An 18,485-nucleotide genomic window follows, 5' to 3' on the forward strand; every position below is an offset into this window, starting at 1 on the left:
TAAGTGAGACTCTACTGTATATTGAACTCCATGATTTTGCATTGACATGCCATTGGGGGTTGTGTGATGGTGATGGAAGTGTGGAGGGATGGGTGTGTTGTTTTGTGGTGTGTGGTGGGGAAGGCATTTAATGTACAATGTCAATAAAGTTAGTCTATTTTATTCTATTTTAAACTACAGTTATCATGATTCCATAGCATTAGGCCATGGTAGTTGAAGTGGTGTCAAACTGCATCAATTCTACAGTTGAGATGTACCTTTAGTTCAAAACTCAAACTAGTACATTGCACTGGATCTGAGAACTGTTAGATGAACATTTTTCTGTAGTGCAGATCGGGCATGTGTGTGTCCAACTAAAATGCAGGTCTTTAAAATCTAAAAATAATCCTCCTATGGCCCAATAGTACATACATGAAATTGTGCTGTTCTGCCTTTGGCACAGATCTTGTGTGTGCGTGTGTGTGTGCTTTAAGCCTGTGCCGCTTGCTCTCTTCAATGTCTTTAAAGCTTCCCCTGGGAATGGTGCAATTGAACCACCGGTGTGAGAGCAGCTATAAAACCCCTTTAGTTCACTGGAGCAATTGATGCCCTGCAGAAGAGATGCACGAGGTGCCACCTTGCACAATCCAGAGAAGCGCAAAGGCAAGCAAAACAAACTAGTGCCTTAAGGAGCAAAGAGCTCAACTGACCACGGACTCAGAACTTTTCAACAAGAGCATCAGCGGCCATGAATAACACTTCATGCTGTGCTTGGTTTTGGCATTAAATAGAGACTCTCGTCCTGTATTGATTTACACTACAACTAGAAAAGGAAGTTGGAAGATTTTTAAGAACAATGAAATTGAGCTGAAAAATATTATTTTATTTAATGTATTATTATTTTATCTCAAGTATTTTATAATGTATGGTTTTAAATCTATTTATTGTATTTTGTTAAATTATCTAATTGTTTTAATTGCTTATGTTATATCTTTTTGTATTGTATATTGGCATTGAATTTTGCCAGATTGTGAGCCACCTTGAGTCCCTTCGGGTGAGAAGGGTGGTATAGAAATGATGGAAATAAATAAATAATGTGTTGTTTGCATTTCAGACAGTATATGTTTTGATAACTTATATTCCATGGGGACACGATCATTTAATGCTAAATGGAAAGGTGAGAGATATTAATGATTGTTTTCTTGCCTATAAAACCGCACATTTAATTAGAGCTTGAATGTTTCCTTTTTGGAAGGATGGATGTGCAACAGTGGAAGAGATAGAGACTACAAATGGCTTTCGGAGTAAGTGAGGTTGGATGAATACAGCACTATCCAAACTTGTTGACACTGACAAAGGTTCATAGAAATTGCCAAATAGGCTAGGGAGGCATCTACACTGTAGAATTAATGCAGTTTCACACCACTTCAGCTGGCCATGGCTCCATGCTATGAACTTCTGGGAGTTGTAGTTTGGTGAGGCACCAGCTCTCTTTGAGAGAGGAGGTGAAATACTTGGTAAAACTATGGATCACAGGATTCCATCGCCATGGACGTTCAAGTGTTGTCAAGCTGCATTAATTCTACAATGTAGATGCATCCCTAGTTCACTACAACTCTGGAGGTGAAGACTGGAATTCCCACTCAACAATGAAACCCACACAGTGTCCTTGAGATGGTCACACTCTCTCATCCTCAGAGGAAGGCAATGAGCAAACTTTGCTAAGAAAACCCTGCGATGGGTTTGCTTTAGGGTCGCTGTAAGTCAGAAACGACATACAATAACAATGGACGATTTGCATAAGGAGAAAAGGCAAAGAGAGAATTCTGGGTTTCAGACTATAAAAAGACCTAGCCATGATATTGCATTTAATTATATCCCATGACAAATCTTTTCATGGAAAGCATATGCCGAGAGAGCTCTCTCCTTCTGCAGGGAGCTGCTGACTCCAATATCTTCCTTGCTGTTTGGATTGCTAAGGGCATTTCTGGAGCAGAGGAGAAAGAAAGAAACCTCCAGGGTCTTGCCATATAATTCAGAGCTGACTAGTCTCCCAGGCTGGTCTGAAGTTTTCCCCTCTCTGTTTTCCCCTCTCCGCTGAGCTCCGTATCAAATCTGTAGAGCCTTAATAACTCAGACACCAATTAAATCTTATTTGGGATGGAGAACAAGCAGCAACAGCAGCCAGACTCCTAGGCAACCGAGAAGCTGATTTAATGTAAAACAAAATGAGAAAGCAGAAGAGCACCAAGGGGGTAGATAACCTGTGTTGTAAGGTGGCATTCAGCTCCAACACACCACCCTCGATAAAAACCTTTCATAGGATCTCTTTCCCAAGGCACCTCATTTCCTGGGCTTCACTGATGCATATGCAATTGTCTAATTGTCCCTATCTGGCAGGAACAGTCCCAAATACTCATCTGCCATCTCACTCTCCTGCTTTCCCTTTTTGTTCTCTGCTTGCTTCAGTAGTCACAAACTTGGCCCAAAGTTGCAAAAGTCATTTACATTGAGATAATTCACTGAGAAAGAAAGAAGGGAAAAGTATCATGCCTTTCCTGGTAGGTTGAGACAAAAGTAAACCACTGCATTCTCTCCTCGTTCTATCACTTTAGGCACATCTACACTGTCAAATGAATGCAGTCTGACACCACTTTGAGCTGTCTTGCCCTAATGCTTTGGAATCCTGGAAATTGTAAATTGGTGGTGCACCAGCACTCTTTGGCAAAGAAGGGTAAGCACGATCACTGTGAGTTTTCCAGGCTGAATGGCCATGTTCCAGAAGCATTTTCTCCTGATGTTTTGCCCACATCTATGGCAGCCATCCTCAGAGGTTGTGTGGCTTACAAAGAGTAAACACTTCGTAAAACTACAACCCCACAATGCCATCGTACTGTCATGGCAGGTTTTTCTTTTATCGTGTCAGAAGCAACTTGAGAACATACTGCTCCTCGCTTCTGGTGTGAGAGAATTGGCTGTCTACAGAGACGTTACCCAGGTTACGCCCAGATGTGTTACCATCGTTTTGGGAGGCTTCTCTCATGTCCTTGCAAGCTAGAGCTGACAGATGGGAGCCCACCCCATCTCACAGATTCTAACAGGCAACCTTCAGGTCAGCAACCCAACCTTCAAGTCAGCAATTCAGCCGGCACAAGGGTTTAACCCGTTGTGCCCACCTAGCTTCAATGGTAGGTAAATTGTGTCAAACTGCATGATTTTGACGTGATGCATCCAATGATGCCATCTTGATCACATTCTACTTTGGAACATGTATCCCAGTTTTCATTTATGAAATGATGGAGAGCATGGACAATGTGCAGCCCTGGAATTCAAAAAATAATAATACAAAGCAATAATGATAATATAATAATAACCACCATTGTGGTAACCAGGGTCTATTTTGCAGGTCTTAGCACCTTCAGACCCCTTAAAGCACTTTTAGTTTTGATTAAGAGTGAGTGAGTTGTGTGCTCTGGAAACCCAGAGAGCTCCTTTTACACTACACAATTATAGTGTTATGGTTCCTCTTTAATTGCCATGGCAACAACTTGCAGAATCCGGGACTGGCAATTAGGAGCAGGATGTCTAGAATCACCAGCCAGAGAGCTCTATAGCTCCCACAAGCTACAAACTATAGATTTCCATTAGATGTTGTCATAGCTGAGACACTATAGTTGCATAGTGGGTCCTTTTGTTGTTAAATGCCATTAAACTGACTTTCTTATGGTGATCCCATGAATGAGAACTTTGCAACTCATCCTTTTTTGAACAGCTCTGCTCAGGTCTTCAATTGAGGTTTTCAATAGTCTGCTCAGGTCTTCAATTGAGGTTTTCAATAGTCTGCTCAGGTCTTCAGTAGTCTCCAGTTGAGACTATCCAACCAGAATATGGGCTTCTTCTTTTCCTCCCACCTTCTGTATTACCAATCATTATAATTTTTTCTAGTGAGTCATGTCTTTTTATGATATAGCCAAAATACGACAGCCTCTGTTTAATAGTTTTGGCTTTGCAGAAGAGTTCAGATCCATTTATTTTTCTTTTTAGGAGTCCACAATATCCATAGAACTCATCTCCTGTACTACATTTCCAGCATGTTTATTTCCCCCCCTATGAACGTATTTCATTGCCCAGCTTTCACGAACGTATGTAGAAATGGGAGGAGATGAGGGTGTAGTTGCAAAATTGCCTCATTTGGACAAAGGGAGAGGTCTATATTAAATGAAAGACAGCAATTTATTTAGTAATGTGCCTGGCAAGATCTTCACATTCAAGTTGAGCAAACTGGGATCTTTAAGAGAATTATAGAAAACTGCTTCCTATCAGAAATATGGGAAGCATTCATTGCAAACCTTGTTCATCCAGCTCAATACTGTCTACACTGGGTGGTACCAACTCTCCAAGTTTTCGCATAGGCTTAGGAAAGTTACTTTTTTGGACTATAACTCCTAGAAGTCTCCAGTCGACCACTGTCATGTCCAAAAAGTACTTTTCCCCAGTTGTACAGCCCAGGGTCTCCTTACCAGCAGAACAAGAATCACCGGTCCTTGGTAGATGTAGTCGATGTACTTCCCTGGCTCCTTTCCAAACCAGCATCTGTAAATGGAAAGCCATATTTTAAATTAGTGCAAACCTCATAGGTCAAATAAACTATAAGGGGATTGCAATGCATCTTTAGGAAGTGCTCATAATTAGGATTCTGAATTTCTGGGCGGTCTGGTTTGTTTACCAGTCCAGTTAGGCCCATGAAAGTCATCATCCATTTTTTTTGAGCTGCTCAGTCAAACCTCATTTTTAAATATTTTTTTATACTGTAAAGAATTGCTGAAGTGGTGAATGCTGCACAAACAAAGGGGGAAAATAGCTTCTTGCATCTGGAAATTTTAAAATACTTTCCAGTGTATTTTTAAGGATTCTTCAGCAGCCCAGGAAGAAATGACTTAAGGACCATTTGCTTTGGCTTCAATATGTGTCACATAACTGAATACCAGTTGCAAGTACAGAATTATAGCCTTCAAAGCTAAATTATTTAATCAAAAACAAACACTAGAATATTGCCTAAATAGCCTAAAGGCACCAGATTTGTCTGATCTTGGAAGATAAGCAGGATCAGCAGGATCAGGATTGGTGGGTGAGTCCACCTATGAATACCAAGTGTTTGTAGGCTATATTTCAGAGGAAAGAACTGACACAACCATCTCTGAAGGTGAATCCAGACTGTGGAAGTAATGTAGTTTGACACCACTTGAACTGCCATGACTCAGTGCTATGGGATCTTGGGAGTTGTAGTGTTGCAAGGTCTGTACTCTTGTCTGACAAAGAGAGCTGGTGCCTCACAAAACTACAAAACCCAGATTTCCATTGCATTGAGGTCAACTGGTGTCAAACTGCATTAATTCTACTGTGTGGGTCAATCTGAGGTCACCAAAGAACATGGAGGAATGAATGATGGTACTCACTGTTCATTATCATAATAGAGTTTGCAGACAGCCCAAGCGATAATTATTGGGAGAGGAATACCTGCAGAAGAACAAAAAAAAAAGGAAAGTGCTAGATCAGGTCTACAAATGTCACTTCTCTAAGGAAAATGTGATTTGGACAGAAAAAAAATCTGTTTTTTTTGCATATCAAAATTCCCTAAGATATTTTGCAATGTGGGAATCCGACCAGAAAATGGCAGGTATGTACTTCATTGTTATTTTTTCACTATCTTTTATCTGCAAGGAACCAAACAAAAACAATTTTTTATTTCCCCTTTGAATATTTCCACAGTGGATTTCCTTTTGTGCTACTTACACCACCCTATGAAGAGGAAGACCCATTTCCTCAGCTTGTCTGTCGAGTAGGTCATGACGATGGCCGTGTGCAAGTAGCAGCCTTCCACGAACATCCAGAAGAAATTGGTCACCACGAAGTAGTTGAAGATCGTTGTAAGGCACCGGCACCACAGCTAGCAAAGAGACCAAAGAGGAGTTATGGGCAAGAACTGTGGGAGCAGGTACGAAATGAAACAGTACATTCTGGTGGAAGTGTGCCATAGAGTTGCCCCAGAGGAACAAGATTTTCTTTGCATGAAAAATATGTTTTCTGTGCAAAATGTCTTTTTTACGCAGAAAAACCAGAACATTTTACAAAGTGAGAATACCAGCACCAGGATTCCTAGAGATGACATATTTTGTTGGTTGCGAGTAAGTGAAACCATGGGTGGATGTCTGAATCCGTAATATAGAATCTGTGGAGATGGAAGGTCAAGTGGACCTACTAGGGTTCTTTTTGGTTCTGTTATTATTCTAATAACTGGCAATGGAAGACGAGACATGTCTTATCACTCTGAAGCCATTGATCAGCAGGGCACACAACAGGGATCTCAGTATGATCCAGGAAAGAGGGATCTTGAGGATGGAAGAGCAAAATGTGCACAAGAGCTGAAATAGTGGGGTTGACTTGGTGCACATCTATATTGACCACTTAGTGTGAAAGGCCAGCAAATCAGCTTTGTGACAGTTAAACGACACAGGAAGCCAACCTAGGTTAATGTGGGCCAAATCTGCTTAAGGCACCCTTGAACCACGTTAAAAAAAGTCACAGGTTGCTGTGAATTTTCCCTCAGAATCTGGAGCAACTGCATCTTTGGGGCTGTGTATGTGGGTTGGGATGGTTCAGAGGCAGAACTGGCCACAGCTGTGTACATGGCATCCCATGTTGGCTTGGGTGGCCTAGGGACATGGGATAGCTCTCACTGTTTCCTCCTATTCTTTCTAGTGCGAAGACATGATTTGTGCCAGTCTCTCATCATCTGGAGTAATGCCAGTTGGAATGACAAGGTAATCAGAGAAGGGAAGGGGAAGATGAGGGAGTCAATCCTCCAATCCTCCTCTCCCTAGTCGCAGGTTGCTCTGGTGTCCCAGCTGACATCACTCCAGGCAACAAGTGATTGGCACAACTAATTTCACACCCACTGACCACCATAATGAGGAGCATGGGAGGGAAACAGAAAGGGTGTCCATCTGTTAATGCCTAATTGTGTTCAGCACCACTAGAAAGTCAGGTCTCCCTCCCTCCTCCGCTGTGGCCAGGGTGGTGGAAGTCTAAACCATTCTGGAGCCTAAGTGGTCAGTGTAGAACTGCTCCAGGAGTGAGGCTCATTGCCTGGAGTGACATTGCCTGGAGTGATGGGGAGAAGAAAGGCAAATTCTCCTCTCCCATCCACCACCTCACTCTAGCATTCCGGCAAAGGTCACTCCAGGAGATAAGGAACTTGCACGATCCAGTTCATGCTTACTTCCCATTGCAATGATAAGAATGGAAGGGGGTGGTAAGGGTGACTCTCTGATGACCCCGAATTGGGTTTGGTGCAGCCAGAACAGACATAGGCAAATTTTGGCCCTCCACGTGTTTTGGATTTCAACTTCCACAATTCCTAACAGCCAATAGTTGTTAGGAATTGTGGGAGTTGAAGTCCAAAACATCAGGAGGGATGAAGTTTGCTAGACGGACAGACTCCCTTCCTGGTTTAGGGAGTGATTCACCACACTGGATTGGCCCTGGGAGAGGTAGTCAGTGTAGAATTGTCCTTGGACAATTCACTTATTGGCTGGAGTGACACTGGCCTGAGGAATGAGGTGACTGGTGAAGGGGGAAGAAGTGGTGGGTGTGATTTCTCCTCTCTCCTCTTCTGTGCTGTTTTGGTGTCCTAGACAATGTCACTTCAAGAAATGAGTGACTGACATGGTGCTTTATATGCCTGATATCCACCATGACAACGAGAATGGGAAGGGATGGTAAGGGCGGTTGCTTAGTGGTGCCGAATCAGGTTCAGCATCACTGAATGGCCAAGACTCCCTCCTGCCTCTGCAGTGGCTGGTGACCAAGATCATCCCTGGGTCAATTCACTACACTGGATAGGCTCCAGGATAAGTGGTCAATGTAGAACCACCACTGGAGAAGGGTTTCCACCAACCCAACCATGACACCTTTTGTCCATGTTGTTCTCATCTTTGTGCAGACATTCTCTCTGTGATGTGCAGAGGGGGCCAAAAATCACCTTCTTGAAGCAAACAAATAAAGTAGGATTTTTTTTCAGCTCCTGTTAACCATCTAGCCCAGGCATGGGCAAACTTGGGCCTTCCAGGTGCTCTGGCAGGCTGTTAGGAATTGTGGCAATTGAAGTCCAAAATACCTGGAGGGCTGAAGTTTGCCCATGCCTCATCTAGCCGCATAATTCCATGGATCTCCAAAAAAGGCCAATGCAATTATCCCAGCTCTAATCTCCTGCTTCATGAGTCATGGGAGGCTCAAGAGAGAAGGAATAGCTTTCTTATTTTTATTCTTCTTCCATCATTGCTGATATTTAATTAGTTCGTTTGAAAATGGATTGATGGTAATAGGGCTATGTTCAGGATGGCTTGATCTGAATATGACTTTGGTCAGGATACACCCAGGATCTAAAATTGAACAGAAATGGGCAAAGCGTTGTTTGGTACGGAAGTTTTGAAAAATCTGATTGACAGCAAATTTCCATTTGCATATATTTCTAGTCCCTATGGATAATAATAATAATAATAATAATAATAATAATAATAATAATAATAGATGAAATGAATAAAAGTATTGGAGGGGATCTTGAAAGATAAGGAAATAAATCCAGTTTACACAACAGTTAACCCATGACACAAAGAATGTGAACATCTACATAAGATACATATAGTCATGAGCAAATGGCATTGGGACACATTGTGCTTCCAATACTGAAAAGTAGTGAATAGAGTAGCATATACCGCCCAATGAAAATTGAACACAGATGAAAACTTTTTGCAGAAGTTACTTGCTGTTTCCTCTGAGAAGTGGTTTCTGCAAAAAATAGGGAGAAAGCGAGTTTTCCAAAACCACTCAGTATACAAGGGAAAGGACTGCTTATGCCCAGAGATGATAAAGGCAAGGCAAAATGAGATGAGGCAGAATAAGGTGAAAATCAGATTTCTACCATGTTGAGAAATATGGTTCGTAATTTGGTCTGACAGATTCCTATTGTTTAGGTCTGGAACCTGGCCAGGAGGCAGAAATTATTTATGGGAATTTTCCTTTAAAAATGTTGGTGGAAGATTAATAGACTGAAATTGGGTTTTTTCCCCCTCTCAAGGTAGCATCAAGAACTGAAAGTGGAATAGCATCATAAATTATAGTGACATTCTAGGAGAGATAAAATTTTAGGTGAGAAGGGTAAATACATGGCGAAAACTGGTTTCTCAACGCTTCCCACGTTTTTGGTCTTTTGTTACCTATACCAGCTTTGTTTGTGGGAACAGATGGGTGTGGCGTCACCCCGCTGGTTTGTGGTCCTGGCAATAGTTTTTCAGTTCTCCAGACAAGTTGGGAGTCAACTGCTGCTCCTTTGCTGCTGTTGCCTTCCACATGGATGAGGTGACTCAAGGACAAATATTTCTAAGGCATAGTGAATGTTTTTTAAGTGTAACAGTTCACCAAACAACGGCAAAGGCGTTGAGTGGCGCGTAGTTCTTTCTGCAATTGCCTGCACATGTTTTAAGCCAATGAATCTTGCAAAGATTGCAACCCCTGGTTTATCCTCCTTATACAGAGAGCAGCATTGAATAACAGATAAAAGCAATACGAAGCATGGCAACCAAAGATGGGCAGCACAACCAACTGAACCCCTCATGTGAGAGAAGCAATGCTTTGATGCAATGTCTCTTGTCAATTGTAGTCCCTGTGGTATAAATCTAGAATGCCTTTGCTATGAAAGGAGTACCTCATTGCTTTCGTGGATGTTATGGTCGATCAGCTGGAGCGTAAACCATGTCACGTTCCTCAGGATGAATGTCGTAATCAGGTTCCAGTGGATAATATTGCGAAGGCATCGGATGCTCCTGGAGAGAGAAGCAAATGACACAAGGAGAGTTCCCTATGACCATGTCTGGTGCAGTTTAAAAAGATTACAATACAGAATTAATCAAACTATGAGGGTTGAATGAAAAGTAATGCCTACATCTTCATAACTCCTCAACAGATGGCAGTCCTGGTCTGCGGCAGGTCCTGGCTTGTTCAGGAGACTCTCCTCTACAGTTCCATTTGGCGGGAAGCCTTAGCATTGAATGGTTGTGTTGTTAAAGTGCAAAGTATGGAACCTACACAGATGGTCGGTCAATGCGGCTTAAGCGACGTGCAGTCATTGAATTCTTGACAGCAGAAGGTGTCACCCCAAAGGAGATTCATCAGAGAAGCAAGCTGTTTATGGGGATTGTGTTGATGTGAGTCCTGTGCATCGTTGAGGCAAGTAAGTTTAAAGATGTTGAGGCGGGAACATCTGATTTGCATGACAAACAAAGAGTTGGATGTCCCATGACAGCAACCACCGAGTTTCACAAGCAAAAGGTTGATAGATTGATTCAGGACAATTGGTTGTATCACTCAGAGAGAAATTTCAAGCATCATTGGCATTTCACAAGAATGTGTGGGTCACATGATTGCTTTGCTTGGCTATCGGAAGATCTGTGCATGATGGGTACCTAGGATGCTGATGCCTGAAATGAAATTTGCAAGGAACTTCTCTCGCATTACGAGAATGAAGGTGACACCTTTCTCCTTTGGGGTGACACCTTCTGCTGTCAAGAATTCAATGACTGCATGTTGTTTAAGTCGCATTGACCAACTGTCTGCGCAGGGTTCCATACTTGGCACTTTAACAACACAACCGTTCAATGCTAAGGCTTCCCCGTCTGCGCAGGGTTTCATACTTCACACTTTAACAACACAACCGTTCAATGCTAAGGCTTCCCCGTCTGCGTAGGGTTTTATACTTCGCACTTTAACAACACAACCGTTCAATGCTAAGGCTTCCTTGTCTGTGCAGGGTTCCATACTTTGCACTTTAACAACACAACCGTTCAATGCTAAGGCTTCCCCGTCTGCGTAGGGTTTCATACTTCACACTTTAACAACACAACCGTTCAATGCTAAGGCTTCCCCGTCTGTGCAGGGTTTCATACTTCGCACTTTAACAACACAACCGTTCAATGCTAAGGCTTCCTTGTCTGCGCAGGGTTTCATACTTCGCACTTTAACAACACAACCGTTCAATGCTAAGGCTTCCCTGTCTGCGCAGGGTTTCATACTTTGCACTTTAACAACACAACCGTTCAATGCTAAGGCTTCCTGCCAAATGGAAGCGTAGAGGAAAGTACTGAACAAGCCAGTACCTGCCACATACCAGTATTGCCAACTGTTGAGGAGTTACGAAGGTGGAGGCATTACTTTTCATTCAACCCTCGTACAATCCCCGATTCCACATAATGGCTCTACAGTGGCTAAAGAGGTACCAAAGTGCTATTAAGATGCAGTGGAGATTGAGGGTAAAACCTGGTGCTGCTTTGTTGGCACACGCAATCCATCCCTGATTTGCATCCAAGCCTACAATGATTGAAGATGTTGATGAAAAGCTGAAGAATAGTTTCCTCTACCAAGGACTGACTGTCAAGAAGGAGACAAATCAATCAGCCCACAAAATAAGAATCATACCAAGCTATCTGCTCTGTGCCAGGGAGTTTGAGTCCCATAGAGGCCAATGAAAAGTTAATTTATCCTTGCGTGGCATCCAATTAGAGGATTAGTGATACAGGATTCAGTGTACAAACAATTCGACTCCATGAAACTTTTCCATACATAGAATTGCTATTCCTCCATTTCCAGTTGCAAAACGTCTCTGTTGAGGTGTACTGAGTCTTTCAATAAGCTTGAGAACAACATACAAAGCAGGCATGGGCAAACTTCAGCCCTCCAGGTGTTTTGGACTCCAACTCCCACAATTCCTAACAGCCGGTAGGCTGTTAGGAATTGTGGGAGTTGGAGTCCAAAACACCTGGAGGGCCGAAGTTTGCCCATGCCTGATATAGAGCTTCACATGCATTTTCCTATTCCTCCTGGTTAAATATTTAATATATTTGCAAGCGCCACAAAGGATTTGAGCCTGTTAATTATAATCTAGAAAGAGCAATATTTTCCTTCTTAAAGTATCTGCATAAATACATTTTCATGACGGGCACGACCATGGGCGCGTTCCAACTTTCTGTTCTAATTCCGTTTTGCAAAAGTCTCCAGAAGGAGTTGAATTTTTCATAACATCTCCTTATAGCTTCAAAGCTTTTGGAATTTTTAGAAAAAAGAAATAAAAAAGAAAAAGGTTAGCACTAAAAAGGAAGTGCAAGAGGAAGAAATGGCTGGGTTTATCACCCTTGGAGGAGAAATATTGATTTGTCAAGATCACTTGAAGGGAGTGTGTAAGAGAGACAGACAGACTAAAGGAGCGAGAGAGATTACGGGAAGGCTTAAAGGTGAAGTTTTAGGCAAGATGTATTGCAAAAATCAATTCTGGGGGTCAGGGCTATGATCACTTCATGAATATAAAATAGTTACACAGAATTATTAGCTTACAGAATACATTTAACTAAGTACATGGTTCAGAATATAATAGGCTCTCAGTTAATTGGAATTCTCAAGCAACCAGCAAAAAAGTCAAAGAAATAATACTTTAAATAAAATATAAAATAAAGTCAATCTTTATAATACAGTAAAGGTATGTTACATTAAGTGAAGCTTGTGTTCATTTGCTTTTAATCACCGTATCCCAATATGAATATCAAGTCAATACAGAGTTTATGTTATAGTATGGGGTATAGTATTGGTTAGGCCTATTTTTAATAGTAATTCTCAAGCAACCATAAACTACATTTATCTATTTACTAGCTTTGCCCGGCCACGCGTTGCTGTGGCTTATGGGAATCCTTATGGAATAGCAGTGAATAGCCTTGCAGCCTCAAAGCCTGGCCATTTTCTGGAGTAGCTGGAGCTTTTTGTTGTATGAATGTAGAGACATGGATGAGGGGTTCTGCTGCCAAGTTTAGTGTTTCTGGGATGTGTAGTTTTGTTGTTTTGTCCTAGGCCGAAATTTCATTACCCTTTTATATATATAGATGGCTGGGCTAGCACAGCGGCTTAAACCACCAGCTATAGAAGATCCTGCTGACTGGAAGGTCGACAATTCAGGCCCAGGATGGGGTGAGCTCCTGCCGTCAGCCAGCTTCTGCTCACATAGCAGTTTGAAAACAACAGTGTAAGTAGATATATAGGTACCACTTTGGCAGGGAGATAAAAGGTGCTCTGAAATACATGCCGGAAAAAACCTGGCCAGGAAAGGCATTCATGGATGACAGGCTTGAACACAGCTGGATGCTGGAGATGAAAAGAGGGAAGCTTTGCCTCTGTTTATATACTGTCTGTCTCTGTCAATTGTATAATGGCACTGAATGCTTGCCATATATGTACCTGTAACCCACTCTGAGTTCCCTCAGGAAGATATAGCGGAATATAAATAAAGTATATTATCATTAGGAGCCTCAAGTGACACAGGGGGTTAAACTGCTGAGCTGCTGAACTTGCTGACCGAAAGGTCTCAAGTTCTCACGACCTCTGAGGATACCTGCCATAGATGTGGGCAAAATATCAGGAGAGAATGCTTCTGGAACATGGCTATACAGCCCAGAAAACTCACAGCAACCCAGAAGTCAGAAGTATTGGAGAAAGTGGTTTCTTTTTAATGGCATTTGAAAAAGAAAACCACCTTATGAGTCCAAATGGTAACCATAACGGGCAAATGCGTTCCTAATTTCATTTTGTTGGAAAATGTGTGCGGGCGATTGGAAGTTCAGAAAACTCCACTGAATATCTTTGACTAATTAACTAATCTATCTTTTTGAATCTACACCTGCAGTTAAAAAGGGATAACACACCCCTTGGGTAGCCATTACCAAGTTTATTAGAAAAGGCTTAGAAAAGCATGAAATGATGCGGCCAAAGGGCCCACAACCATAAACGTCACAGCAGTGGCAAAGACAGCAGCACAAACCAGGTGAACATCAGCAGATCCAACCAATGCAGGTCAAACAAAGTGCAGAAAAAGGACTGAAGAAATCAGAAGGATTCTCCCTTAAATGCTTTGGAAGAGGATGCAGATTGATAATGCAAAAAACCAGAATGGAGATCTTCTGTTGTCAGGATAATTTTCCAGCATTGTGATCCTCAGCAATTTAGGACTTCATTCCATTTGGGAGGGAAGCTGGTGGGCATCGTCTCCTTTGTGTGGTGTTTCATGGGGCTCCGTCTTGAAAGAAGACGTAGAAATTCCTCATCCCCATCACACAGGATTGCCTCCTTTCCTTTCTAGCTCAACCATTCGCTCAATTTCTTATCACACAGGCTGGTGATGTCTCCTCCCAGCTCAAGTAGACCAACACAATTTTCAGACACTTTCAATGGGATCTCTTTGAATCCCTCCTCCTGAGACCAGTGCACTTTTTTCAATGGGGCCCACACTGTCTTTAAACCACGAATGGCAACAGAAGGATCATGGAAGGGTATTTCATAAAACGGAGTGTAAATGGAGAAATCCGCCACTTCCCATCACAAGGAAAAGTACCCAATTTTAGGCATTTCTCCATGCATATACAGAACTGGAGTTGATTCCTGACCAGTTTTATAATCCTACGTGCTCTGGAGATGGAGCTTGACGAACAACCACCAGAAGTAGTCCTGCATTGTTTGATGAGTCTGTCTTTGAACCAGCTTTGAAATGTGTAGAAGCAGAGAGGGGATACTGTCTGATGAAGTCCTCAGAAACACTTTGGCCAGAAAGCTACCAGGCTATGAAAGTAGATTTTTCATAATGGTAAACATAAATCCCTGGCAATGATGGTACTGTAACTCCAGTTTGCAATCTCACAACTGCTGAGCCTGAACAATACAATCCCCATATCCACAGTATTCGTGGTTTCAGTTATCCACATCCTACACAACAAATGAGACACCATAATATGGCCACCTATTCACCTCCTCCTTGAGAGCCAAAATAGGGTGTCCTTTTGTCATGCAAACCCCTCCTACCCTTGTGGACCCCCAAGCTCCTTCTGTGGACCCAGAAAGTTAAGTGATGACTGAAATCTAATAAACTGATTATTGTGGTGGTGTCATTATGGCTGAGATTCTACATCAGGGAGAGTAAGTATAACTTTAGGCGCATGGAATTACGTGCATTGATGCCATGGAATTGTAAGTGAATTGTAAGAAATACACAATCAGATTTGCATGGGTATATACAAGTAAAAATGCAAAATGTGCAATCATGGTTACTGCAACAGGTATCCACACACAGCCATGCATACATGTATACTGTGCATGCTTTTCTATGTGCAGTTATGGGCAATGGCAAGACTATTTTTGCAGCCATGAACTTGAGAAAGCCTTTCTGTATTGAACAAGAAGGCAGAAAGACACAGGCATGTGTAACAACAACAACAACAACAACAACAACAATTTATTTATTAGCTGCCTCTTCTTTTGACTCAAGGAGGGACACAACATAGTCAAATACATCTATAAAACCACATATTAAAGCATAGTGTAAGACTACCAACCGAGTGCTAGTCAACGATAATAACAGCAAATGGCCATAGAGATGAATGTTCAGCTTGAGTTTAGGGTATCCCAAGACGCATGTGCTTGCTTTCAGGAATTGCTCTATAGTTGAAAATCTCATCACACATTTTCCTTATGGTCGGAATGCACTGCACTCCTAATGGGAGTAATTTCATGGCTCATTGCTGCATTTAGCTTGGCTATTGCTCCTAAGTGCTACAAGACACTGAAGAGGGTTTTGTGTCCATGGCCAAAGACAGCAAGACAACAGAATCCATATTAAACTGCAGCATGGGGTTCACTGTCAAAAGGATTGCTCCACTGGCGCATGTAATTTCTTGTATTCTTAACATAGTTATTACACCAAAGAGAAGTGGGATTGAAAAATGCTATGGTTATGTGGCCAAAAGAAAAAGAGCATATTTAGGAATCCAGAAAGAAGTCCATGGTTTTTTTTTTTTTTTGTTTTTTACAAAAAACCAACAGTGCTCAATTTTACTAATCAAATTATGATGCCAAGTACAAGTTATAGCAAATACATCACCAGAGCAAAAAGTGAACAGCTGTATTAAATACAGGGGTCAATGTCTATGCCTATATTCCCATGACAGATGGCTCTGGTTATCCACTGAAAGATGGGATGTCAAGACTTCAGACCAAGAGAAACCTCTTTCACTGGACTGCAATTTGGCAAATGAGACATATTCATGCATGTCTTGAGGCTGTCTCTGAGTTTCGAAGGTGTTTCCTGGGGCTGAGAGTGTGCAGTTTACCCAATGTGTCTCTTCTAACCTAAATTCTACCAAGTAGATTTGGTATTTGAGTTACTATCCTTTTGTATACGAGCTGCTGGATGCTACTGTGATTCCTGCTCCTATGACCTGCTGGTGGACTTCCTTTAATCCAGTGGTTCTCAACCTGGGGTCCCCAGATGTTTTTGGCCCACAACTCCCAGAAATCCCAGCCAGTTTACTAGCTGTTAGGATTTCTGGAAGTTGAGGGTCAAAAACATCAGGGGACCCCAGGTTGAGAACCACTGCTTTTGTCAGTTGCTTTACATGAACAAAAGGCTGGGGGAGTTAAGCCTTTGTTCCAATCCAGTACAACTCTGCCACTAGAATCCAATGATCAACTCTTTCCAATGGTATCTGCTGGATTCCATATTAACAAGACAACTAACCAATCCTCTTCGTCTCAATCAATCAATCTTTATTATGGTCCAAAGACCCAATTTGCTCAACGAAGAAAGTGCACAGCAGATTCATAAACTTTTAAAACCATTTAAAAGCAGAACAAGTGCAATATGAAATGCATATGAACAAGGGCAAAAACACTGCAAATATATACAAGGCAAGTTTCAACCTGGGTCTAATACAGGAAGTTGTCTTATCCTGGCTACCTCAGAGAGAAACTTGGCAACAGCCAAGGTCACATGGGGAAAATGTGAAAAACTTTTACAAGAAATTGGGCTGATCTACCAGGTAGGTTGCTCAGTAATGGGTTAATAATATGTAGCTGAGCCTGTTTGTCAAAATTGCAGGACGATAATATGTGATACATGCATTTAACATCCTGGTTATTACATGGACAAAGTCTTGCATTGTATGGGACTCCCGCAAATCTACCTTGGAGCACTTTGGATGGAAACACATTGCACCTTGCCTCGGAGACAACATGGCAATATTGGGCTACAATCATGTTCTCCTGCCAACCTAGCAGTTCGAAAACATGCCAATATGAGTAGATCAATAGGTACCGCTCCGGTGGGAAGGTAATGGCGCTCCATGCAGTCATGCCAGTGGCCACATGACCTTGGAGGTGTCTATGGACAATGCTGGCTCTTCGACTTAGAAATGGAGATGAGCACCAACTCCCAGAGTCGGTCACGACTGGACTTAACGTCAGGGGAAAATCTTTACCATGTTCTTAAGAGAATTTGCTTCATGGAGAGGCCTAGCATAATGTATACTCAAGGTGCTTGGGGAACAAGAAATATATGAGTGGGAATGCAGCTCACAGAAGGCAATATCTTACAGCCTTTGTTTAATAGATTTCAGTGCCATGTCATAACCCAGCTGCAATAAGATGGATAAGAAAGACCAAAAGATGAGGCTTGTTTAGAGTTAAGCTTGAACCAGTTGCTAGTGTAATCATCATCCTAGATGGTGAATCAGACCTGAGCCCAGTCTGAAAACACTGCCCTTAAAGCAATATTTAAGGGCCCACCACCAAGCTCTTGTTGACATTCTCACAGCAAGACACAGGATGGCACACATCTGGGGAACTGGACGGGGACCTTCAAGAACTATGATTGGAGCTGGTCTATCTTAGGTGTTGAGCCAGAAATCCAGATGCTGGATGCAAACAGCAACTGGGTAGCTGTCTTGGCATTAAAAACTTTAATAGACGATGGTATAGACCAGGGGTCCTCAAACTTTTAAAGCAGAGGGCCGGTCCACAATCCTTCAGACTGTTGAGGGGCCGAATTATCATTTGAAAAAAAAAATGAACAAATTCCTATGCACACTGCATATGTCTTATTTGTAGTGCAATACAACAATAACAATTAAAGAACAATACAATATTTAAAAATTGAAACAATTTTAACCAACATAAACCTATCAGGATTTCAATGGAAAGTGTGGGCCTGCTACTGGCGAATGAGATAGTCAAGTTAATTATGATTGTTGTTGTTGTTGTGTTCCTTCAAGTCATGTCAGACTTTGGGCGAGCCTAAGTATAAAATTATTTATTTATTTATTTGCTGCATTTATTTACTACATTTATATCCCACCCTTCTCACCCCGAAGGGGACTCAGAGCAGCTGTATGTACAAACAATATATTATATTATTAGCATAGCACAATATTAGCATCATATATTACTATATTGAACTATACCACTATAAGGTAAAGGTAAAGGTTTCCCCTGACGTTAAGTCCAGTTGTGACCGACTCTGGGGGTTGGTGCTCATCTCCATTTCTAAGTTGAAGAGCCGGCGTTGTCCATAGACACCTCCAAGGTCATGT

General features: G+C 41.9%; 1 protein-coding gene across 2 annotated transcripts in view; it reads right to left on the reverse strand.

Moving 5' to 3' along the window:
• The window catches only part of crhr2 (corticotropin releasing hormone receptor 2), a 184,177-nt gene that overhangs the window by 34,596 nt on the left and 131,096 nt on the right, over positions 1 to 18,485 (reverse strand). For both annotated transcript variants that reach the window (XM_008112212.3, XM_003221875.4), the window contains 4 exons: positions 9,743 to 9,860; positions 5,773 to 5,926; positions 5,436 to 5,496; positions 4,500 to 4,572 (listed from right to left, as the gene is read on the reverse strand). In XM_008112212.3, coding sequence (XP_008110419.1) covers positions 4,500 to 4,572; positions 5,436 to 5,496; positions 5,773 to 5,926; positions 9,743 to 9,860 — 406 coding nt within the window. The remainder of the gene's footprint in view (positions 1 to 4,499; positions 4,573 to 5,435; positions 5,497 to 5,772; positions 5,927 to 9,742; positions 9,861 to 18,485) is intronic.

This window comes from Anolis carolinensis, chromosome 6, assembly GCF_035594765.1.
Source record: "Anolis carolinensis isolate JA03-04 chromosome 6, rAnoCar3.1.pri, whole genome shotgun sequence".
NCBI lineage: Eukaryota > Metazoa > Chordata > Lepidosauria > Squamata > Dactyloidae > Anolis > Anolis carolinensis.